Source organism: Pongo abelii, chromosome 8, assembly GCF_028885655.2.
Source record: "Pongo abelii isolate AG06213 chromosome 8, NHGRI_mPonAbe1-v2.0_pri, whole genome shotgun sequence".
Taxonomy (NCBI): domain Eukaryota; kingdom Metazoa; phylum Chordata; class Mammalia; order Primates; family Hominidae; genus Pongo; species Pongo abelii.
In genome coordinates, this window is record NC_071993.2 from 11,291,609 (window position 1) to 11,317,942 (window position 26,334).

Genomic DNA, 26,334 nt, shown 5'->3' on the forward strand with positions numbered 1-26,334 from the left:
AGACCTGCTGTAAAAGCAGGGGCTCCTGGAGGAATTTCCTGTCTGTAAAGTGAGGGGCAGTCACACTGAGCTCAGCTGCAGGAGAGAGGATTCATTGGTGCGCGCCCCTAAAGCGCTTTGGGAATGGGAAGGCCTCAATAAATCTTCCTTGTGGTGATTATTTCCCTGTTGCCGTTTCTAAAAGTTCATCTAAAACACCTACCTCTCCCTGTGCAAACGCCTCCTGCTTGGCCCTGAAGTCCACTGAACTATTTCTGATAAATCACAGAAGGAAATGAGTTGCCTGGGTGAGGGCTGTCTTAAGCTGCCGCCTTGCTCCCTTCCCAGGGAGGGTTATTGTCTGTTCAGCCATCAGGTACCCGCTAGATGTCTCCAGATTTACTTCTTTGTGGGGGTTCTCCAGCTTTGTGCGTTTTACTAGCAGTCACGTTGAGATAAGGTAATAAGGTTTCCCTTTTCCAAATGCCTGTGTTCTGTGACCTCTTCTGCAGGAATAGTTCTGTACGAATTTTGGATGCATTTTACTCTGGCAAGCATTTGAGACCCCCGACCGAACACAGTTCAGCAATAGCTTTGGTAATCCAGCAGAATGCCTGTCCCCAAGAACACAAATGTGTTATTTCTTAGTTGTCTGTGAATAACAATGATGTCCTGTACATTCTTAAGGAACTATTTTTTTAATTTTGTCAAAGTGCAGAATTGATCATAAGGTAATAACGTGTGTGTACATATAGGAAACCTGAACCTTTTCTTCAGAGGAGCTCAAGCTATTTAATGACAATTTGACCATTTGGAGAAGGGCTTTGACTTTGTAATGTTTAGAGTATTTGCTCTGGTTAATTTTCCGTGTGGATTCACTAGCTGACGTGTGGCCATCTCAGAGATGGTTTGGGGCCTCATTCCATAATTTATGTGGCAGTGACTCAAAAGGTTTAGCTACACATGATAAATGGTAACAATACCTTCCACCTAAATAGGGGAGTGTCATTTTCACATCTTTTTGGTGGTGTAACTGATAACCAAAACATTTTGTTAAATTTACCCAAAGTTTTCAGCAACCCTGGATGCCACTACAGTTAAGACATAGCTGTGTCAGAAAGGTGACAAACTCTGCCCTGCCGAACGGCAGTCACGGAAGACAGACACTTTTTTCATGATGACCGTGAAGCAGTGCATTTTAAAAGGGAGTTGCAATTCCCAGAGCTCCAGGTTGGATGACCACTGACTCCTCTTCCTAAATCGAAAGGCTGCACTAAGTTGAGCATGGACAGGGAGCCTCGTGATGGTGGGGCCTGAGTTTCTGATGTGTTCTCTAGCATGGAGTGTGGGAAGGAGCTGATGCTGAGACCTTAGTTGCCCCACTGCCAGTCTGTTGGGAAGAGACTTCTCTTCTTAAATAATGGCAACACCAAAATGGACAATGTAGAGATTGTTAATATTAATGAATTTCATGTCTGTCCTGTTACCTGCCGGAGGCACCAGGCCCATCGCCAGGTTCTTTCTGCTTTTGCCTTAAGCAGCTGAGTCTTGGACAGTTTCCTGTAATAACCAAACAAAGCCTGTTTCTTCGTGTGCTATTACTTAAGTACAAGTGATATTTAAAAATGATTCCTGAGCCCTTTGAAAGAGTGGCTTGTTAGCTACAGAAATGATGGGACTGAAGTTAGGACATTAAGAAGAGCATTGGCATACCTGGCGAGAGATGGGGCTCTCGCAGCACCCCAATTAACCGGCCAGTCAGCGGCCTGTCGGAGCCTCCAGGCTACTCTCCATAGTGCCAGTGACACCTTGTCAGCTCTCCAGCCTGCAGGCTGTGTCACCTGTGAGCCAGAGGACTGAATTGGACACAGGCAAGGAATCACAACAAGATTTCAGGCAGGTGGTTATATTATCTAAATTATCTTTTCTATGAATCTCTGGGTCCAGACCATAGCCATAGGATTATAGAAATTAAGAGCCAGATGGGAACTATCCTCTTGCTTTGTTTTACAAGTGAGGAAACTGAGGCACAGAGTGGTCACATGATTAGCTTCAGATCCTAGAGTTAAGTGGTTGCTGAGCCAGGATAAGAAGTCAGGCCTGCTGGCCCACTGTTCCCTGACCTGCTGTTGAGGGCCTCAAGCACTGATGGGGCTTTCCTGGCCCCATATTCTTGCATTTCTAAAACAAACCTCCCATGCAGTGATGTTTAGAAAATCTCAACTCTAATCAGTAAAAAACAAGCAAAGGACAAGTATATTTGCATCTATAGCTATTTAGGTAAACTGAAGTTAAATAAAAATTCAGTTCCTTAGTTGCATTAGCCACATGTATCTAGTGGCCACCATATTGGACTGCGCAAATACAGAACATTTCCATCATGGCACCGGGTTGGGTAGCACTGATGCGGATTATCCCAAGGATCAAAAAAAAAAAAAAAAGAGTATTGGAGTAATAAGATTATTAATAACTACCAGGCAGATTTTCTATCTTCACACACAATTTTTCTAAGACAAGGCTTTTTTGGGTGTGCTTTTTTATTTAGTTTGCATTCTGAAGATTACATTTTATGTCTTTTAGCATTTGTATAATAATTTATAGCCATTTGGCAATTCTTATAGCCATTTTGTAAGTTTGTTCTTCTTTTTATATAAATGAAGGAGATACAACACAGAAAGTTGCCCACAGAACAAGATAAAAGAATAGAAATTTCCATTCTTTTGTTTGCGTTCTCCCAAAGGAAGCCTGCAAATCACTGGGCCTTATAAAAGCTTGTTGTCCTAAAACTAGTAAAGATAATAATATGTTGAATCAATTATTATAATAGTTTACTGCTTAGAGGGACCTCAGAAGATTTTGCATATACTCTGTTGATCTAGTTCTTTTTCCTCTGAAATAGGGAAGTAGGTCAGTGCCTGGGTTAAAACTAAAAAGTAAACACTCATCGTTTTTCCGAACATGATTTCATTTTCATCTTGTCTCTGACACTGAGAATACCATTGCCCACTGGCGTAGTGCTTGCAGACTTGCGGTCTTATTCCGTATGGCATCTGTCTTAGAGGAGCCTTCTAGCTGGCTCCTTGCCAAGGGTACTAGCAGAATTGGCACTCAGGATCTCATTGCAGTTTGCAGGCAAGTTGCCAGCAGAGATGTATGCGCATGTGTCCGGGGCCTGTGAGTGGTCACCGAGATGGGAAATGTCAACCTGGAGAAACCCAATTCATGGAACGTGAAGCAGAGACAGTTGACCTTCACCTCTCACTGCATTCACATTCTCTAGGCACCTTTTGTGTGACATTGGAAAAGTCAATGTATCTCTGACTCTCACTGGGTTCATCTCCAAAACGGATAATGATTCCAATGGGAGCTGTTGAAGAGTATTGTATATCGAGTACTTGGCAAAGGTTTCTGGCAAAGAGTAGCCCCTCAACAAATATTATTTGAATTTGGATGTAAATTCTTGGACTGTAAGAGGCACTGTACTGGGTGTTGAGAATGGCTAGGGAGTGAAGAGAAGCAAGCTAGTCTGATTTTCTAAGCCGTAGATGAGGTTGTTGTAAATATGAGATCTTCTCAGGGGTCTTGCTGAGATTTGGGGTGTCTGTTCCTGTAATTACTTCTCTTTGAAGAGCACATTGGCCGTCCTTAGTTTCGAGCAGGTACCTCCAAAGGTTTAACTGTTGAACACATAATTTCTGGCTTGCTTAGAAGTGTCAGTGCTACAGCCCCATGAGGATGAAAGAATTCAGTGAGTCTCTACTAAAAATGAGCATCAGCCAGGGAGAGAGTTGGGAGTCCAGAGCAGGATTCAGTTGGGTTGATGAGAAGGGAGTAAACCAAGCTGCTGCAGTACTGTGGGGATTCAGGGCATGTGATTCAGCAGCCCCAGGAGAGTGGACGATGGGACAGGACCACCCATTTTGGTAGCGCCAGGAGAGTGGTTGGTGGGACAGGACCACCCATTTCGGTAGCGCCAGGAGAGTGGACGATGGGACAGGACCACCTATTTAGGCAGCGCCAGGAGAGTGGACGATGGGACAGGACCACCCATTTCGGTAGCGCCAGGAGAGTGGTCGATGGGACAGGACCACCCATTTCGGTAGCGCCAGGAGAGTGGTCGATGGGACAGGACCACCCATTTCGGTAGCGCCAGGAGAGTGGTCGATGGGACAGGACCACCTATTTAGGCAGCGCCAGGAGAGTGGTCGATGGGACAGGACCACCCATTTCGGTAGCACCAGGAGAGTGGTCGGTGGGACAGGACCACCCATTTCGGCAGCGCCAGGAGAGTGGACGGTGGGACAGGACCACCCATTTCGGTAGCGCCAGGAGAGTGGTCGATGGGACAGGACCACCCATTTCGGCAGTGCCAGCAGAGAGGTTGGTGGGACAGGATCACCTGTTTTGCTTTTGATCAGTAAGGTGGGGGGTGGTGATATCTTAACTTGTACAGCAAGTGGACATCATTGTATTTACTTAAGGAAGGGATTTTCCTGCCCTTAGAACTTGATAGAAATCTTTGGAAAAATTACTTCCAAAAGGGCAGGTAGTTTGGCAAGGATGTAGATAGAAATGAGAGGTGCTCATGGGTGGCTCTGTAGGAATAGAGAAGAAGGGAATCTGTGGAGATGGAGACACATTATGTGACTGAGTAAATATAGGTTTCAAGGTAGCCTAAACTGGGGTGGGGGGGGTTTGAAAAAAATGTAAAGTACCTATCACAATATTTGCTATATAAGTGATGACTAAAATACACCTATTATTATTTAGGATAGGAATTGTGATTGAGTCTATACTATAAAAATTTTGAATTGAAAAGTAGATTTTTGATGGTCACTCATTTCAGATGCTTCACAGATGCAAAGAAGGAATTAACAGTAGGAATAGCCGACACTGAGAGAGCCCTTATTTTGTGCCATGTCTTGTATTAAGCACATGAGTCTAAGAGATGGAGTCTGCTGTACCCATTTTACAGATAAGAGTCTGAAGCCCAGAGTAGCACATTTAGGAAGCGGTGCTGCCAGAACTCAGAGCCCCTGTACCACACTGCCTCTAGATGAGAGGTCTCCAGGCAGCAGTGAAGCATGGCTCATGGGATGAAATAAAATGTACACCAGCCACATACAGGCCAGAGGCATGAGGCATTGGCCGGCTCCTCTACTTCCCTTACTTGATGCATCTTGGTGAGTTTATATTTTTTGAAAAAGAATACATGGCCTCTTATTTGCAGAAGCATTGAAGACTGCTTGCTCTAGAATTCTGAGTTCGGACACTAGAACTAGTACAATGCCACTCCGTTCTCCATTGTGTTACATTATGCGCTCCGCAGATGAGGTGCGGCAGCCCCATTTTTTGAACTTCTGTTTTCTTTTAGCCGAGACCTGTGGCAATACCTTCCTCTTTTCAATCTAGCTGGTTGTCAACAGCAGTAACCACAAGTCTTTCCTGTCCCAGAAATAAGTCTTGCCACACTCTCAACCCCCGACAGGGTGTGAACATGACATGCTGTACTGCAAGGGGCTCCACCGCCTCCACCCCGCTACAGCCACAGACCCACTGGGTTCAAGTGTTGATTGAATTCTCAAAGAGCGATTTAAAAAGGATAGGTGCATAAGAACAAGATAAACAATCTGGCTGTAATGTAAACAAGGATTACATTACACCAAAATTGTTGAGAGAAGATTTTGTACTCAATATTTTATTCAGCAGAACATTTTTTATAACAATAAGGTTGATTAGAGCAAGCTCTGAAAGTGCTTTAAGTTAGACAGTCTGATTGTTTATTTCAAGGATAAAAAATAAAGTGGTAAAATAGGGGGATATGAAGAAGTAGAAGTTGAAGCCAGGACCTAGCGAAGAGTATTTGACATCACTTTCCTCTCTAGGTTGAATCTCATTCAGGATTTTTCCTTACCCCATAGGGTTTTGGCTTTTTAACCATGAGTATCTTGTTTTTAGGGGCTTAGGACCATCCTAGACCCACAGCAGATTTAAAGTGCTCTGACGGTATATTTGTCTGATGTTTCATTTTAACCAAGTAAGCAGCTCTCTGTAAGATCTTTGTCTACCTTCTTGGTAGTACCAGGAAGCTACAGTGAGATCACATCTGGCCCTTGCAGTTTAGTATTAGTTAACATGTGCCCTTTCTGACCTCTCTGCTTCTTGGGGTGGGTCTATTTATGGAGGAGGCTCTGTAGGGGCAGATTCTGCCTGCTTTGTTTCGGCGCCTTCTATTTTCACAGGCTGAGAAGCTGGAGCAAGCGCGCAGTGCTGCAAATGAGCTGCCGAGAGGCATTCAGCCTTGTCACTTGGCAGAGTAGCTGGGTTCAGGGTATATTTGGAGCGGGGGTGGGGGGGCACAAAAAGGGTATGTGGTTTTTCTTTACTGTTTATTCCTGCTCAAAGGAGGGTGGGGGCAAGTGAAAAAGACATGTCTTCATCATCATATTACTTGATGGTGACTAGAAGTGCAGGCTGTACACAGCATTCTCTTCCAAATCGGGATTTTGGAAACAGCGTTGAGGAGGACTGATATGCAAAAGCTTATGGTTGTGCTCTCTTGTCAGCCCCAAATATTTACTGAAGCTGGGAGAAGAAAAGGCAGACTTTCTTTTTTTCTCTCCCAAACGTGTGATTGTTTAGAACTCAAGTGCAACATCTGGAAGTCAGATATACAGAGAACAATTTATGGAGTGTGAGAGATTTGAAATATTCAGTGTCTTTTAATGGGAACTCAACTTTCTGGGGCTGCTTTTTTTTTTTTTTTTTTTTTAACCCAGCACAAAGCAGGCAATTCTGAGATCTCCTTTGCCTCTCTGAATTAAACCCTTTGTGCCTGGGTCCCATAAACAATGTGCTTTTTAAAGGGGAGCCCCCTCCCAGCTCCGGCCTTTCTCTCCAGCGTGGGCAGCCAATCAGCTGCGCAGAGCTGCATAGCTGGACCGCTTTCCATTCTGAGTAGCAACAACGTACTAATTTGATGCACACATGGATGCCTCGCGCACTCTGCAAATTCATCACCCGCATCTTGCATTAGTCATCTGACGGACTGCCAAGTGTTTCATTTTCTTTCCATGTGACTTTATTATTACCACCTCTCTCCTCTCTTCCAAAAACCTCCCAAAAAGGGCGGTGGGGCGCGGGGCGGGGCAGGGAGAAGGAGAGAAATCCAGCAGACATCTAGCTCTGCCTTTCTTTCCCAGCCACAGCCAGGGTAGGGCTGATAACGCGCTGATGCGTTGATGGCAGCCTTGCAGAGCTAGACCTGCACTTAACTTGCAGCTGCCTCCCGAGCCTCCAAGATGTCCACGCCCTGGGTGACAGGCGGCAGGGCGCTGCCCCGTGCTCCCCCGGCTCTGCTCGACAGCAGCACGCAGTGAGAGCCTCGCCGCCGCCGAGGAGCAACTCATGGTGCCTCCGCTTTGTTTTAGTTCATCAAATTTCTACGACTCATTAGGCACCTTGCCACTGCTCTTCTTCCTCCTCCTTCCGCCTCCCCGCCCCCCCAACCCCCACTATTTTTTCTTCCTGTCCCTCATCGTGCCGCCCTAACTCTGGCTCCCGGTTCCGTTTTTGACAGTAACGGCACAGCCAACAAGATGAACGGAGCTTTGGATCACTCAGACCAACCAGACCCAGATGCCATTAAGATGTTTGTCGGACAGATCCCCCGGTCGTGGTCAGAAAAGGAGCTGAAAGAACTTTTTGAGCCTTACGGAGCCGTCTACCAGATCAACGTCCTCCGGGACCGGAGTCAGAACCCTCCGCAGAGTAAAGGTACAGAGCGCGGGGCGGGGGTCGCCAGGCGTCCAGGTGGGCGTCGCGGGGCGCTGGGGTTGTCCGAGCCCCCAGTCTGCGGGAGGGAGGGCGGGTAGGCAGGAGGGCTGGAAGCAGCCGGTGCTGGCGGCCCCTTTACTCCAGGGGCTGCTCCCGGCTCCTCCCCGCACCCCCGCCCGCCTGCCCGCCGGGACAGGTTGGAGGCGGGAGAGAGGGACCGAGGCAGGGCGGGAGCGCAGAGGCTGGGTCCAGGCGCGTGATCGCTCCCGGGAGGTCACTTTCTAGGCAGCCCAGCCTGTGCTTGGGCGGGGTGGCTGCTTCTCCGAGGAATCGTGTTTCTCAGCCTTGTATTTCAAGACCTAACTCTTCCCACCCCTACGTTCCTAGGATTGCCCACGTAATTACAATTGCATTTCACTTTTCCATAGCCTGTGGGGACCTCTAAGTACCTTATACTCAGTTGGCGTGATGCCACTGGTGCGAGGGAGAAAAGGCTTCCTTGAAGGAGGGACACCCATTCCTGGGGGTCAGGTGGGGACCGTGAGGTGAATCTGCCTTTTGGAGCTGGGAGCAGCACCCTAGTGGCCTGACATAGTTAGGACACCTTCACAAATGCTTGAGGGTTACGCCCTTATCAGTGTAGAGATGAAGGTATAGGATCTGGTAGTTGTTACTGCCTCCATTTTAAGATGATGGTGATGGGGGGCAGTGGGTGCCGTTAATGAAATAGAGACCCAGAAACCATTGTGAGGAGTGTGATGCTTCTATGCCCTGGAGTCTTACTTTGTAAGCTCTTTGCAGACTGAATTTAAAATATCTACTCTGCTGCTACCACTTGGTCTCTGATGCTGTTTTAACCTTTTTGCTTTAGTAATTTTTTCTTCTTTCTCTGTTGTTGATCTCTCAGTCTCTCTGCTGAGACGTCCTCTGTTGTTCTGTGGGCCTCACAGTTTCTTTTGCTCTGTGCCTTGGTGTTTCTGTCTGGCATGTTATTTTATTTCTATGTTGCTTCTCCTAAGACCTCTGAAAGCATCACTTGGCTTGTGTACACACTTTGGTTGGGCACACGAACATATTGGCACATGCTTTTCTCTAAACCTTTTCCTCACTGGCAAGGTGAAAGGATAGAACTAGGAAATCTTTAAGACTGACATTCTGTGACTCCGAGAGATTTTGGGCTGTTCCTCTTGTTCCCTGTTGTTGCCATGGTCTGGCAGGGCTTTGGAAGCCTCTTAAGGAACTGAAGAGCTCCTGGCCAGTACTCCTTTTAGGAAGGTGGACGTACGTGTCTTCGGAGTGTGTTCATAACACTCTAGTTTTCCAAACATAGTAGCAAGGTTGTTTCAAAAAGCACATAGAATGTTGTCACCACAAACTTGATTGTCTCATTATTTGAAACGTAGAAAAATCAGATAACTGAGAATCTGTAGATTTTTAAACTTCGCAAATGAGAGCAATATTAAATACCTTTATTGGACATATTCTGATACTGGTTACCTACATGTTTTCCAAATGGAGAAGACTAGAGTTTGTTTTAATACTTCCATGGTATGCTATTGAGGAAAGACAATAGGCTGGAGCTAAAAAAAATTAATAAATTTAAAAATCACCAAATAAGGGCTCTCTCACCAGCCAGACTGTCACCTAGGGAAAACTAGACCAGAGGCGGTAAACTATGCTTTAGAGAAATAACCACAATTCATCCTTGACAAGGAAAATGCGACTCCAAATTTTGGTTTATCAGCATTTTTAAAAATTATCTTCGACATAATGGTCAGAGCTCACTTACTGTTATGATGCCTGGTTCCGGGACTTTCAGTCATGGAATACATGTATCTTAGCTTGGCCAAAAAGTCCTTTTTCCCAGTCAAGTAAGTACCTATGTGTGGCCTAGTTACTCTCCCATTGTCTCTCTCTTGCCCGGATGTTCCTGTGAGCAGCATTTTTTACCAGCCTATATTTGATACTATACATTTTAACTTCTGTTCACTGTGCCTGATTACTACTTTGGTGAAAATAATTTGCAGAAGCCCAAGGGCTGCAGAAGAAGGGAGGCCCGATGAGGGAAGTTTTGTTGAGCACATGCTATGTATCTGAGACCCTGTGTCAGGAGCTTTACGTGTGTCCTCATTTTGTCCTTACCAAAATCCAGAAGGTAGCTGGTGGTAGTCACATTTTACAGGTGAGGAAACTGAGGCTCATAAGAAGTTAAGAAACATAGCCCCATTTGCCCAGCTGTTAAGTGACAGAGTGGAGATTTGGACATGGTCCATCTGTCTTCATGGACTACACCATTTTGTGTCTCCATGAGATGAGATTGCAGAGTAGTCCTGGTGTGCTGTGTTTCAGGGCCTGGGTCAGGGGCAGTCTCCTTTACTTAAGTGTTCCCCAAGTGAAAGGAAGAAATTTCATTCTTGAAGAATGAGTTGATTTCATTTCTGTCTTTGTGTTTAGTTTTTATACTCAGGTGTTTAGATTGTACATCAGTCCCACCTCATCATATCATGGGGTAGGAGTTAGAGATGAAATCATTCAGATCTTACCTTTGGAAATACAGGTCAATTCCCATTACTGTGAACTCCAAGTCTCACATCAAATATTGCTTAAAGTATGTGGGCTGTCAGCCAAAGCTTGAAAGAGCTTTTGTTATACAGACATCTCTGTTGTGAAGGTATTTGTTGTGATGGGATTTGAGCTGTATAATGACATTGCTCTCAGAGGATTACAGCCCTTAGCCGCTTACCTAGAGAGAGCAACAGCCCCCACTTTATTCATGTTGATACCTATGCATGCCATTATTATTTTGCCTGTTTACAGGTAAAATAAGACCTCGCATTTACTTTGATTCAGACTTTGTCAGCAGAGTACAATTATCATGTTTTCACAGGGCTGATATCAGAGCCTCAGAAACTAGAATTACTGGAGGTGGTTTGGGTTATGTGAGTGAGGCTTTTGGAGGGGCCTTGATTCATTGCCTTACCCATGTTGATGGTCCCAGGCAAAGAGACAGGCTGTTACCTAATCTTGGTGAATTAGATTTTCCCCCTCACTTTCCATTTTATCTTCTGTTTAGTCGTGAGGTGCAAAGACTTGGTCATACTTGTGAAATCATCCTTTCAGGGTTCAAGCCTGAGATACCTATATTCTCACTGTAGGGGCATGTATTGACCAAGCAGGCTGAGTAACTCTGGGGACTCTGGCTCAGTAAACTCTCTCCCCCATGAGGACTTTGGAAAAGTGTGTTTTATTCAGGGTTCATCTGTTTGGTCTGTAGATGGTGAGCAATACCACAGAGAGTTAAGAACATGGCTTCTGAAATTGGAGAACCCTAAATTTAATTTCTGGCTCTACTGCTTCCTTGCTACGGGCCTTGGGCATGTTACTTAATCACATCTGAAAGTGGAGGCAGTCCTTGTAGTGTTGCTGTGTGATGAGGTGATGTGCTCTCCACAGAGCTAGGATACAGTAGGAACTGGTTATGGCAGTCATGATGATCACAGTTGTTGTTATTATCTTCATCAATGTCTCCAAGAACGTAAACTCTAATAGGGACAAGAAGGCAGGTCCACAGGTAACTCTCATACAGAAGAACATGAGCTAAGAGTAAATGAGTAAGAAAGAGATGGGCTTACTGGAACCATGGAAGTTGAGCGAGGAAAGGAATAAGTCACAGCTTATGGGAGATGAAAAAGATGGCATCTTTACCAAATCTTGAAAACAATAATAGGATTTCAGTAAATAATGATGATGAACATTACGAATGGATGGACTGGCCTGCTTCAGGCATGCAGGTGCGGAAGTGCAGGGCAATTTCTGGGAACTGTGAATTCTCCCACAGTTCAGAGGAAATGGGAAATACGTGACATGAAGTAGAGGAAGGGAAGGTCACGAAGCCTAGAGCTATAGGCTAGAGCAGCTCTTAGCAAGCCTTCCTTCCCAGGCTGAAGGATTTAAAATTCCTTTGTTAGACTATCGAGACTCTAGGAATATTTTAGCAACAAGAGGCTCAGAGGCTGGTGCAGTGTGTTGACATGGGTTGAGGTCAGAATGTCATCTGTCATGGGAATGGAAGGGGAGGCTGAGGAACAGATGGACAGTGGAAGGAAGAGGACTAGATAACTAAATTGGGCTCAGTGAAGACCAGGAGGCTTTGGCTTAACTGGGAGAATTGGGAGCACAGTCAGCAGTGGTAGGAATGGAGGAGAAGAGCATTAAGTTCAGTTTTGATTGAGTTGAGTCTGCAGTGTCACAGAAGAGTCAAGAAGGATGCAGGCCAAGAAAAACCATGGGATTTGGTGACTGGGAGGACCCAAGACTATTTCAGAAGAAGGATAGAGGTTATGGGGAAAGGAAATGCATGGATGTATGCGTGGTGCTGAATGTAGATGTGCCTTTCTAGTAGTCTGGCATGAAGGGAGAGGAAGCTTAGACATGCAGTTTTTTTGTTCAGCAAATGGTAAGTTGTACGGCAAAGGAGATTGTCAAAGTGTGAGGTAGACATGAGTCTGCCTCAGGCCTGTGAAAGAGTGGAAAGGTACTTCCTTTGAGACAGAGGGGCATTCAGGAGGGAGTAACAACACAAAGTTTCAGAAATAGGAGACACTTCATATAAGCACCTGCCCTCCGTCTTCTCAGTAAATAGGAAATTTCTGAAGTCCCAGTGAATTGAAGACTTAAAAGGAATGGAAAAGGTTTGAAATGACTGCTTTGGGAAATTGAATGGAGAGAGTGGTAAAACTGTTGAAGAGCAGGGAGAGGCTGGTCACACTTAGATCATGTCCATCTGGAGTGGGCCCTGATGGTTGTGGATTGTTTATCCCTGAGTGAGGAAGGATAGAGTCATAGAGAACCCGGAGTTGGAGATGATCAAGGCAGGCATGGTAGAAGGCCAGGAAGGGTAGCAGATGTGCTAGGAAGTTCTCTCGGAGGTCTGAAGTAAGGAAGCCGGTAATTCTGAAAGACAGCTCCTGTCCAGGAGGAAGAGGAGGAGGAATTGAAGGGTTGGCAGTTGAGGTTCAATGGGAGAAGTTGGCAGATATGGAAATTGTGTTCAAGCGAGACCATACTTGGAACCTAGAATCAGTAGATAAATTATGTGCTTTGGATCATCGCTCTCTTAATGTGTTAGTTAATCAAAGTTACAATCCCGGATCATAGCACTCTGAGAAAGCGTGTTCTGTAATGAACACTGTTTAAATTTTTCTAAACTTAAATGGTTAGGTACTGTCATTCTGATTTTATGGAAGTGAAAACCGAGTGATAGATTAAAATCACTTGGCATTTGAGATTAGAAGGGGGAACAGCACTTCAGTCCTAACCAAATGTCTTGTTGATCACATTTTACTGGTCTCTTTTGGCAACTTCTCAGCTCAAAGAGAAACAGAAAAGGGAAGTGGCTTTTGTTGACTATCACTACGTACCAAAGGAAGAAACTTCCTTTTTTCTTGCAGTATGTTGGGAGGTCATGGCATAACTGCTGTGCAACTGTATCCCAACAGTGCTGCAAGCCAGAGCTTTCTGGATAGAACAGAAATTGTATTCATGGCTTCTTTGGGAAGGGTTATTACCTTAAGTTTCACAAGAGCCGCTTTTGTGTGGGTTAGATGCTCTTGCTATTTCAGCCTCGTCTTGGTCAGGCTGCAGTGAGGGTTACACTGGGGCTGGCCCGACTGATCTTAGAATAGGATGATGAGTTGTTTCTTTCCATCTTAAAGGCTTTACTTCAGTCTTCAGGAAGTCATTAGTAAAATCTTAGTTTGTCTCAATCTCTCTCTAGTTCAGTACAGTGGAAAAGTTTCTTGAGAATCAGACTAGACTGCTGGGGAATGAACAGGAAGAAGGAAACAGGAACAGAAGCATAAAGACACCAAAGACTAACTTTACTTATTTCAGAACTGGGCCGAAGGTAGCCCTAAATCCAGAAGGTTCTTCTGTGCCATGGTAGAGTGAGGGTAGGTCCTGGGGAAGAGGACTTAGTACTGGTACTTATCATGACCAGCTCGTGCAGAGAATGAGCCTTGCTTTCTTTATCCATGCAATAGAAATAATACTCACTTTCCAAGTTGCTTTACATATTCACTAGGTAACAAATGTGTGAGTGCTGCTGGCATGGTCTAAAAAGGGTTGATCATCTTACAAACCATTTGTTTCTTCTTTAAAATGTTAAAGGTTTGTAAGGAATGCCTTTGGCTGGCCGCTTTATGGAGGACTGGAGTGGGGAGGGTCATTTTCATGTTTCATGCCTTTCCTTTCTTCCTTAAAAACATGTCCAAAAGTTCACTTAAGTAATAGAAGTGGACCTGGGAGCCCGTTTATTTAAGCAATGTTATCTTGAAATCAGGAATTGAGAAAGAATTCAAACTGCAGGAAGATGAACCTACACTACATTTTAATGCATACAAGTAGGGAATGGGATTTCTGTCCTACATTTATTGAAAAGCAGAGTCGCTGCCCTAGATTTTCTGGGACAGCCCCAGTTTTGATGCTGCCTCAGTGGCCCACAGGAAGGGCATCTCATCCTGAATTAATGTTATGTTAACAGAAGGCTCTGTGTTACTTACTGTGGCATCCTTTCATTGTTGGCTGACCGACGACCTATGGGACAAACATAAAATGCAGTCAGAATTTTTAGATTCATGCAAGCGGAGGATCCTTATCACATCCTTGTGAAAGGTGGCTTCACTGCCTACATCATACAGCTATATTAAAAGATATAACAATTCATTTTATGAAATGCAATTTTAAAATATTTTTACTGATACTGACTCTAGCCATTGTGCTGATTGAGATAAAGCCAGAGACAAAGGTTAAATAAGCCTCCTTTAAGTTACAGGAAGAAGGAATCCCTTTAAATGCCCCATACTCTGGTGATGCCGAGACTGTGCCCGTCGGTCACAGTGCTGAATTTCTGTGACTTCTATCAAAGGGCAGCGTCTACCCTGGCAGATAATACCTATCATGGGTACATTTTGATCCTTACATCTCTGGAGAGAAAAGGAGGAAGAAGGGGAAGGAGGGAGACAAAAAAGACTGACAGAGCGAGCTAATATCAAAGAAGAAAAGAAATTACTCATGGCCGCTTTTAACCATTTTGTTTTCTTCTCTTCTGTCTGGGGCATTAAGACTTCAGCTAGTCCCCAGTCGTCTTCTCCCCAGTAGCTTTGCTTTTCTGGAATTAAAATAGCAGAGGAATAAAGAAAACAGGCTCTGGATGAAAGGAGAACAGACTTCTTTGGTAGAAATGTGACATGAAAAGAAAACCCAGGGTTTCTAGGCTTCTGTTTCAATCCCTCCAGCATGTATTGCAGGTTGATTGAAAAAGTGAAGTCTAGGTGATCTCACAATTTGCATTTGCCACTGAGTGCATGTCTAGGCTGCCTGTCTAGAAGCTTCACTTGGCCTTTTTATTTGCACCCAGCAAGAAAGAGATAGCTCCCCACTAGAGATGTCTTACCATCAGTCACCCAGTTGTACCACTCTGGGCTACCATACCGTGGGGCATTAGGCAACCAGTCCTTTGGAGGGGACAAGTCCAGTTTCCTGGCCAGAAGGAGAGGTGTTGTCAACAGGGTGACGCTGTTAGTTACTCTGAAACACACACACATTGCCTCAGAGCTGCCTTAGCGTGACCTACCTGCCTTTCCTCGCTTTCGCTCCAGAGACCCCAGATAATCAGGCATTCTGGTTGAAAGGTTTACTTGCTGCCTCCTTCACACTCTGCTTCTAATGAAAGTTTAAAATTAACCATAGTTAAGTTGTATTTTAGAAGTGTTCAGAATTCTAGCATTAATTAAAAAATCATGACGTACCTTTTGAAGAAGTTTATCATCTTGAATAATTTCAACCATGGTAAAATGTAAAACACCACTAGTATAATTAGGACTGCTTTTTGTATGTTATGTTAGTAGATTCTTAAAAGACTGAATTTTCATCCTTGGACATACAGCCCCAGATTCTAACCTCATCATAATTTCACTGATTCTGAGGCCATCCATTCTCCTGCTTCATTATCTAATATTGGGTGGGCCAAACCTTTTACAAGAACAGCTCACAGGCATGCCAGAGTGTACAGCCATGAATAAGTACAGAATAATCATTATGATCTTCGAAACCACTGGAACCTAAGAAGGGCTGGAAAGATAATTGACCAAAAGGGAAAAAGTGGAAACTAGGCTAAAATAAGATGATTTAGCAACAGATTGACATAGGTTTATATATTCTGAAAATAGAAATGATGACGATAATGTGTTGGCCTTCTGAGACAGTCAGGAGAATTGAAGATGTTCCGACCCATACTGAAAAATTCCGTGGGGAATCAGTCATCAGTCAGACATAAGGTTATCTGAGTGATGTATATATTAGGTATAACACTAAGGAAATTTGTAGTGAACTGAGCTCTTACCTATGTTAAAGAATCAAGGTCTTCAAATATGTCTTCAAATGTTTCTACATTTGCCTTGATGAGTCTTTGTTACAGAGAAAGGAATGCAGGAAAAAAAGGCATGTGTGAGCTGGTGGATTATGCTGTACAGGAATTTGTCAAAGCCTGAGTCACATAGACAAACACACACACACAAATGGCAAGCAGAGAAGAAAGTTTTGCTGTAAATGGAAAAAGGGGCTAGTTAGCTACACTGGGGAGTGCTGTAATGGTAAAGCCAATGGGTCAGACAGTGGGGATGGCCTTGGAAACACTGCAGGAATTGGTATTTTGAGTCAGTATTTTTTTCATTCTCTATGTAAGTGACAGACATGTTTCTAATCCAGTATCCACATTCTGGTATTAATTCACATTGGAGAAACCCGTAAGATACACTCTGGACAGTGATCAGTTTGAATAATAAAGGAATATAATTTCTCTGTTTCTACTGGAAGATCATAAATAGGAATTAGGGAGAAGAATTAAAGGGCTGAGAGAATATTCACTCACCATACTATTTAACTGATCCACCATCAGATCATTACAAAATATGTTGGGCTATGTTGGGCTTTATTGCTTATGTAGGACAAATTCTGCAGCTTTACCCGCATGTGGGTCAAGACCTGTCTCTTTATAGTAGTCTTCCAGCATTGTCTGCATTTACTAAGTTCATGAATTGCTGCTATTTTGTTGCCTTTTTAGCTTTAGGTAAAAAAAAATCCTTCCCAAACTACTATAGTTTAATGGGAACTGCATCCTAGTCAAGTAAAGAAATATGCAAACATCAGGGAGGGGGAGGAGCAGAGGAAACAAGGCCTTACTCAGAACTGCTATCAATTTTAATACCTCCCTACTAAACATTCTGTGTAGGGGATGCCTTAGTAATCTGAATTTTTTAGAAAGGGGTGTTTTTTAGAGAGGGGTATTTATGAAAGCTAGTATTAACATGTTTATAGTCTGCCCACCCGCCGCAAATGCTAAACGTTCCCAGTGATGCACCAGACACCAAGTGTTATGGAACAGGTAATCCGCCACTTTTCACAAAAAGCTTTTTAGCTCCTAACTAGGCCACTGTGCCTGATATTGGGAAACGTTTTTGAAGGATATCAAGGAGATGAAGGAGTTCCAAAGGAGAGCAGCATGAATCGCAAAGGTCCGGGAAGGTGAGCCCACATGGAAAGGTCTAGGAGGTTAACTTAAAAGACCTCAGAGCATTGAGTCATGAGATTGAAAAGGGGGAAAGGCTGTAGCAAGACATTAAAAGGAGGGATTGTGTTCTCAAAAAAAAAGAGAGAATATGATTGAAGTTTTGAAGACGCTAAAGTGCAGAGTGAAGCTATATATAGATAAGCTCTTTCAATTAATGCTAAACCCCGGGATACTGCTGCTGATGTTTAAAATGTTGGAACAGCAGGCAACATGTAGAGTTTGAGCCAAACTTTTACAGAGAAGAGGTGGTGAACTTAGAGCACGTTACAAAAGTTAAGGAGATGGTGGGGCAGCTCACCCAGCAGTCCCCAGGAGGGGGCCTCTGGTCAGCTCTCACATAGGCTTAATGCAGAGCCCTTTTGTAACAATGAGTTGAGGTTAGGGTAGCCTTCAAAGCCCTGGGTCTCTTTTAATGTTGAACTGAATATAGAACAGAAACGATGAAAAATGTGGTGCCAGCAGCTGACACAGTGTTTACCAAAGCACCAGTCATGTGGCAGTAGACGCTTCTGGGTGCCTACTGTGTGCGAGGCATCATTCTCAGTGCTGAGAACATAAAGATGAGCAGGCCATGTTCTTTGCCCCAAAAGGAGAGAAAGAATTGTCTGTAGTAAAGAGAAGAGAGCCACAATTACCTTGAAATGTAAAACCAGCTTCAGATTAGCCATGTCCGTTGCACACGTGCATGCATGTGTGTTCTTGTGCGTGCGTTTTCTGTTTAGCAGAGAATGTGCTGGAGAGCATGATCATCCTGTGCTATTCATATAATAAAGATGAAGTGAGAGAACATGAGAGGAACCAAGGCCATGTGATGGTACGCGTCTGACGTTTTTCCTTTCAGTGACATGCCCGTATCTCCTCTTTCCCCTTTTTCCCCTTTTTCTTCACTTGCTTCACCTCCCTATAGGTAGTTTAGGACAAGAAGAGGCTAAAGTTTCACTGATGAGCCTTTCTGAGGGTTCTCCATTAAATCCAAGGACAGAAAATGTGCAGTCCTCTTATTAGCATAACGAAGGCATCAGCATTGCATCAGGCTGGTCCTCGTACCCTTTTCCTTGTAATGGTGTTTGGTTTAGGGTCCTGAGGAAGAGCTGCCAGCCCCTACCTGATGGATCGACATCCCCTTGGCACCAAAGAGTGACCGATAGTGTTAACCGTCACAGGAGACATTTATGTATGTGTGTAGAACTCTGACGTGTATTTTAAACTTTGCAATAGCCCGAAGTTACTTTGTTTCTTTGCCATTTGTTTTCTAATGGGTGTGGCATTGCTTATAAAATGTTGAATATAAGTTGCCTAGGACGGCGCCTGGCATATGGTGGAAACTGAATAAAGGCTGCTAGGTGTAGACTAGATGGACTAGAAAACAGTACAGATGCAGATGCTTTCAGATGTTCTCTTTGCCACAGAGAGACCTTTCTGTGTGCTTTGTTCAAAGTTGACAGTGTGAGTAAACTACCATCAACAAGGCGTTACTTTTGGATAATTTTTTCAATGTTTATCCCAGTTCCTTCATCCCCTTTTACATAGCCTCTTGTACTGCAAGCTACACTCAGTTTTAAAGATGGTGGGTTGGCATTAGAGTGGTGTTCTGTGGCCAGTGGAGGCGGAAGCTTGCTCACTTTAATGCAGAATCTCTAAGCATCCTGCGCTAACCATTGGCAGGAAGGTTATTTCAGTGAGACGCTCGTTCCTTCTCACCCCTGCACCCTTCCTGCAATCACCACTGGTTGCAGAAGCCTATATAGGGTAGCTCATTTGGACGAAGTATTGTTAAGATCGTTATTAGAAGACTCGCAACTTAGAAAAGGAAGTAAACATGTTAATACTAGCTTTCATAAATCCCCCTCTCTAAAAAACACCCCTTTCTAAAAAATTCACATTACTAAGGCATCCCCTATACAGAATGTTTAGTAGGGAGGTATTAAAATTAATAGCAATTCTGAGTAAGTTTCTTCTCATGTAGTTAATGCAGCATGATGAAAGAAATAAAAGTCTCCTTATTTTTTTACTTTCTGTGTTGCTTCTTAAATATTCTCCTTCAAGTCAGGTTAGCTTACCTTGGGTGTTTGTATTTTGTTGGCTTATGTTTGCATGTGTGAATTTAAAAAAAAGAGAATATTAGGTTATTAAAAGGAGGATATGAACCAAAATGTTGGCATGAATTAAGAAAAATCAGTGAAGAAATGTTGCTTAATTTGTACACTTCCCTGCAGTGCTGGAAATGGACTTTTCCTTTGCATTTCCATGAGGCAGGGAGAAAACAGACCAGCCTGGTTTCACGTTCCAGACAGAATGAAGTATCTCAACAGCAAAGAAGGAAATAGGGGCCTTAGTTTTTAAATCCTCTGTAAGATAGTCAAGGCTTGTCCAGTAGAAAGTTAGGTTTTGTAATAAGGGACCATTTTGCCCTTTCTGTTCAGGATTCAACAATTGCTTGTTGATTTGGGGTAAAGATGCCATGAACTCAGGAGTGGGTGAGGAGGGCCTTTCTCTGCCTCCCATTCCCAAAGCATTCTCCCTAACCCCATGGTGGAGGCTGCGGAGAGTATTGTAGGCAGTTGCAGTGCCCATCACTCTCTGGGTGAAGCCAGTATGTCCTGGTGGTGGCCTTAGAAGACAGCCCCTGTGAGGCTCAGTAAGCCGCAGCCTAGATTGGAACAACGTGACTGCCTGGTAGGATAACAGAGACGACATTTGAAAAGAGGGTTTAAGGTATTTGCAAAGAGGTCAGATCCCTACACATGAAACGCTGTGGCCACAGCTGCAGCCACGCTACCTGCCACGCGCCCTGGCCTGCGTCAGCGTTATAGAGTAGGCAACCTGGTTCGGCGCAAAGAGGAAATGCGCATTCTGTGCCCAGTCCTCGCTCCCCTTTGCCAACCGGGCTGCTGAGTGTGATGCTCCCTTTGTGAAGTGGACATCTGTCTAATGGGAACTGGACGGTGACCACCAGTCCGTTTTACACAGGCCACCATACAGCTGCCAGGTGGCGCTGGCTCTTAGCTGTTCTGCAAGTCCAGCACAGGGTGTATTCAGCTATAGAGGTGGCAAACACGGGGCCCTTCCACCAGGCCCACTCCCTGCAAAGGAAGTGCTTCCGAGAGCCAAGGCTTTGCTTTAATCTCTGTGAAGGAAGAAAAAGACTTGGGGAAAGGTAATGAATAAATTAAAGACACACTTTTGTAATCGTATATTTTAGGCTTTCCTCTCTACCTAATTGTGCTCTAATCTGTACTTAGGAGTATAGTTTTTTAAGTGGGACATGTCAGGCTTTTATGCCACAGATTAAACTCCAAGGCAAATAAATGTGTGACAACTTAAGAGGCGAAAAGAAGAGTCTTCGTCAAATGGCAGAGTTTGATTGTTTCACCTAGACTAATCAGTCTTTGGAGGGCCTGCCACATGTCTTCCAGACGGCTAGAATGCTCAGGAGATAAGAGTGGGGCCCATCGCTCTGTGGCTTTCTCCCCCTGCATTAGCCGCAGAGCTGAGTGAGTCTATGAAAACCCATTGGTCGGGCTGCCCTAGCAACACAGAATGCTGTGCTGACACATACTCCATCACATGTTTGCGATGAAAATGCTGTATTTTTAGAACACTTCAAAGTCAGGAAACCGTTAAACCACACTGCATCCTCTCTTGCCCTCTGGCCACTTCCTCCACACCGCCAGGAACATTACCCCCATTTCACAGAAAAGGAGCCTGAGACAAAGATTAAGTGATATTTTAAGCAAAGCTGATAATCCCAGGGAAAACTGCTGATCAAGTCTTGAAATCCAACACATCCTTTGGAGTAATTTTTAATGCTTTCGCTTCTTTTACTTAAGCCATGTGTGTTCCATATGACCTTAAATCTAAGCCCTAATATTGTATATGGAGTTCAGAAGACAACTTAGTCTCCCATTTTCTTTCCTGGCATTCATTCCAATAAAAATAGGCACGTAATACTGTACTGTTAAAAAAAAATCAAAGCTTCACACACACTTTGAAAATCTTTTAGAATTTATGACGCTTATTTTCTTAAGTATCTTTATGCAAATAAAGATCAGAAGTCCTTTGAGTTTACATCGCTTGCTGAAGGACTGTATCTTGTGTGTCTCTGAAATTTGTGTGCCTAGCTCGGTGCCTGACATGGAATAGCCATTGAAAAGTAGCTGCAGATTGAATGAATGAAGTAAATGCTACCTCTCTCTGATCCACCACTAACTTACCCACTTTTACAGAGTTACTATTCTGTGGAGCAGAGACATGCTTGTATTCATTATTAGGACATGTGTTGAGAGCCCTACGTGCCAGGCAGTGTGCAGCGTCCCAGGAATACAAAGATGACTACTGGGGCATGATGGAATGGAGTGAGGAACGTGAGGGTATGTGTGTGCCTGTGTTGGGGAGAGAGCCTGTGACAGTCTTCTTTTCTTTCCCCCCGAAAGCTCTGTGATCCTATAAAGGTTAAGAACAACTGCATTGTACAAACAGGGGGAAGGAGGGTCAGAGTTGTGCAGCTCGTATAGAGTGTTGCCAGGTGCATGCTGAAAATCAGGTCTTAAAGTAGCAAAGCTTACGTGGTGTCAGGTAACAGTCACACTCAGCCCTAGTTCTCAAAATAGTCCTAAACCAAAAAATGTTCACTCGGCCTCCTAGCTCCCTAGTCTTTTCTGTCAGCAGCCCTAAATATATAAGGCTGAGGTGTTTCTAACGTGAGGTTCTGTTAGCCTGTTGGTGCTCCTCAGTTACTGGGGGCCAAAGAGGAAAACACAATAAAGAGAGTGAAAGAGTTTCTAAATTGTAAAACTCCATACCCATCTGAGCCATGATGTCTGGTTCTGTGCGTTTCCTGGTTTCGGTGAATCTCCATGTCTTGGTTAGCTTTTGTCTACCCTTTGGCTACCAGATCAAATGCCACCTTCCCAGAAAGCGACAACGGGAGTGGAAGGTGGTGAACCTGAAAGGCAGCGTAGGGTGGTGGTTGAGAACAGGGCCTCAGAGACTGCGTGCCTCTCCAGATCCCTCCTCCACCACCGCTTGTGTGACCTAGACTAAGGATTGACTTCCCCACGCCTCTGCCTCCTCATCTGCAGGATGAACAGGGCTGTTGAGCAGATTCAGTGAGGTCGTGGAGGCAGAGCAGTGACAACAATGTCTGGACTTGGTAAAACCGACACCGTACTCAGTCTCCTCCTGATGAGGAAACCCAAGTCCGGAAACATGAAGGGGGTCCTTCCAGGCTGACGCTATCTCCCAATGACAGCTCTGGGTATAGCCTGCCATCCAAACAGATAAGCGTTTCAGTGACAGCAAGATCAGTTCTCAGTAGTACTGACAATAAGAATAATTACTAGTATTTCTCTGGAGTACTTGCCATGCGCTAGGTCCTGTACTAAGGGCTGACTATACATTATCTTGTTAAAATGTATCCTCACAATAATCCTGTGAGATTAATACTACTTATGGTGCCCATTTTACAGAGAAGAAAACTGAAACTTAGCAAAGTAACACATCTAAGTATATGGGAGCATGGAATGAATGAATGAATGAATGAATGAATGAGCTTATTTATGTATTTATTTATTTATTTATTTATTTATTTATTTATTTATTTAGAGACCAAGTCTTGCTTTGTTGCCCAGGCTGGAGTGCAATGACGCGATTTTGGCTCACTACAAGTTCTGCCTCCCGGGTTCAAGCGATTCTCCTGCCTCAGCCTCTCTAATAACTGGAACTACAGGAGCTGCCAGTATACCCCGCTAATTTTTGTGTTTTTAGTAGAGGTGGGGTTTTGCCATGTTGGCCAGGCTGGTCTCAAACTCCTGACCTCAAGTGATCAGCCCGCCTTGGCCACCCAAAGTGCTAGGATTACAGGGGTAAGGCGACGTTCCTTGCCCAGACATGGAATTTAAACCTAAATATTTTGTTGGTAGCATCCCCACTTTTAACCATGACATTGTCCTTGTTCTGGTTCTGGGATTTCTGTAGCGTGGAGCTGGGCACATCTCTCTGCCTGCTGTGCTTGTCAAACTGATGTTACCTCTCTCATTTCGGAATGAATACTCCTCTCAACTGTCAGTTGTCATTGATGTCTCTGTATTCGTACCAGTTAGCACAGTGTGTGGTAACCAATAGGTGCTTAATGTTTGTTGAAGTACATTGAATTATTCCTTCAACATTCCTTGGATTTCTTGCTCCCGTGCCTGAGTCTTGCCATTTCCTCTACCTAGAGGTGTCATTTCTTCTTCCCAGTTCTGGTGGTTTCTGTTGTGGCCTTTGAGCATCCAGTGCATATGCCATTGCATCCATCATGGCTCTTCCTCCTGCACACCCCAGCAGAGTCATGTCCCGCTCTGCTGAAATTCCTGTGACACCGTGTACCCCTCTCACTGTGCACAGTACTTTGTGCCATTCTGCAGTTGCATACGCATTTGTCATCTCTAAGTGTCTTGCATTGGGGCTGTTTTAGTCCATTGGTATACATTATAGGACCTCATCGAACTTAGTACAGTGCCTTAAAACAGTGAAGAACATTTGCTGATGGAGAGAATGCAAAGCATTCAAGAGAAAGGCACATTATTTTCCCACCAGCCTGTATCTTGCCTTGTTCTTCTTTTCCTTTTCATGGCACGTTGACATAGAACACCCCGTTGCATTCCTGGTTTTGAATCAGCTGGTGGGCACTCCATGGAGCATGAAAAAATATTGTTTCAGCTGAAGCAATGTAAGTAAGAGAATCATTTTAGGGTGTCACTGTAGTGTGAAAAGCTTTGACATTTAAAATAAAATAAGGAAGGAGAAAAGCAGTTCACTCTGTCATTGGAGTCTCTTGCCAGCAAGGGCTCCCAGCCCTCTGAGCAGCGTGCTCACCTGAAACCCCGCCAGACTTGCAGATGTTTCCTTTGGCTCCAGTGTGAAGAACCACACTGCAGTTCTCAGGAACAATTCCATTCTGGCAGGGACTGATGGAACCGGGAGCAGGGCAGCAAACAGAAATGACTTCATAGGTCCTATCCCTCTCTACTTTCCTAGATGCCGTAGTGCACACTGGCCCTGTTCCTTTGAGTTTTCATCCATCACTTTATTCACTTAGTGCCAAGACATACAACCCTTTTATGAGGCTATGAAAACTCCACTTAGCCAAGTGCGTGTTTGGAACTCTAAGACAATGATATACTTTGCCCCTAGTTGTGATCCTAGAGCTTCCCTGAAGGTCATGTGTAGGTGAATGGAACTCTTCCAGACTTGGATTTTCTTCCTTTGAGGACTTGGATTATAACATGGAGGAAAATTTATTTTTAGGGATCAGAGAAGAATTCGAGTCAAGGATAATGAAGAGGTATGAAGAGAAAATGAGAGTGGAAGTTCCAAAGGCTAGTGTCTCTCACCTCTCCGTACCACCCCATGTTTTAAGCTGCCCCTTTTAATTAGACATTCTGCCGGCATACAGCTTGTCCAAAACCAAACACATTATCTGCTCTTTGGTTGGCCCTGTTGTGTTAATGGAACAGTCTTCCTTCTTGTTGCCCAATCTCAGAATCTCGGCATTATCCCTGACTGCTGCCTTTCCTTTCCTTCACATCCAAATCTTGTGAACTTGAGTTTTTTAATATTCCTACTGCCATTTGTGCATTCCTACTGTTGTCACCCTTGGTGCCACCTAGAAGATCGAAGGGTCTTTTTAACAGCTCTATGGAGACATAATTGATATGCGGTAAACTTCATGTACTTAAAGTATAAAATTTGATACATCTTAACATATGCATACACCTGTGAAACCATCACAACAATCAAAATAACAAACACATCTCTCACCCCTGAAAGCTTCCTCACGCACCTTGGCAGTCCCTTCTGTCCTGGCTGCCCCATGCCTCAATTACTGACTACTTGCTGTTGTATGTGGTTTCTATTTCCTAGAATGTTACATAACTGCAGCCATACAGCGTGTGCTGTCTTGGATCTGGCTTCCTTTGCTCAGCCTGATTCATCCATGTCACTCGTTGATTCCTTTTGATTGCTGAGTAACGTTTCATAGAATGGAGGTACCACAGCTCATCACCTCTCCTCTTGATGAGCATTTGGGTTGTTGTCATTTTCTGAATATTTTAAACAAAAAGCTGCTGGGAACATCCATGTACAAGTATTTGTAAAGTCAAGTGCTTTTGTTGCTCAGCTAGACACCTTAAGAGTGGAATGGCTGTATCATATAGTAGGTTCATATTGAACTTCTTAAGAAACTGCCTGTTTGCTAAAGGGATTGTACCATTTTACATTCCTACCAGCAATATCTGAGAGTTTCATTCCCTCCACATTCCCGCCAACACTTGGTGTAATCAGTATTCCTAATTTTACCCCCTCTAATCTGTGTGTAGTGGTATGCCATTATGGCCTTAATTTTAATTTGCTTGATGGCTAACGATGCTGAGCATCTTTTGATATGTTTGATTCGTGTATATCTATCTTCAATTCAGATCTTTTGCTCATTTTTTACTTGGGTTATTGCCTTATTGTTGAGTTCTGAGAGTTCTGGATATGCTCTTTGATCAAAGTACTTCACTAGATACACGTTTTGCGAATATTTACTGCTGGTTTGTTTCTTGTTATCTCTTAATATTTTTTAAAAAGCAGTTTCTAATTTTGATGAAGCCTTATTTATAAATTCCTTCTTTTACTGATTGTGCTTTGGGTTTTATATCAAAGAAAACCTAACCCAAGGTCATAAAGGTGTTTTCTATATTTTCTTCTAGAAGTGTTACAGGTTTAGGCTTTACATTTTAGTCTTTGATCTATTTTGAGTTAATTTTTATATTCAGCATGAATTATTTATTGAAGTTCATCTTTTTGCATGTGGATATTCAATTGTTCCAGCACTATTTGTCCTTTCTCCACTCATTGCTTTTGTATATGTGTCAAAAATCAGTTGTCTGTATATGTGTCAGTTTATTTTAAGACAGTCTGACCTG

General features: G+C 43.9%; 1 protein-coding gene across 21 annotated transcripts in view; it reads left to right on the plus strand.

Moving 5' to 3' along the window:
- Positions 1-26,334, plus strand: part of CELF2 (CUGBP Elav-like family member 2) — a 541,707-nt gene that overhangs the window by 365,176 nt on the left and 150,197 nt on the right. For 19 of the 21 annotated variants that reach the window (XM_063727160.1, XM_024253110.3, XM_063727159.1 and 16 more), the window contains 1 exon segment: positions 7,559-7,755. In XM_063727160.1, the coding sequence (XP_063583230.1) occupies positions 7,559-7,755 (197 nt within the window). 21 annotated transcript variants of the gene reach the window in all.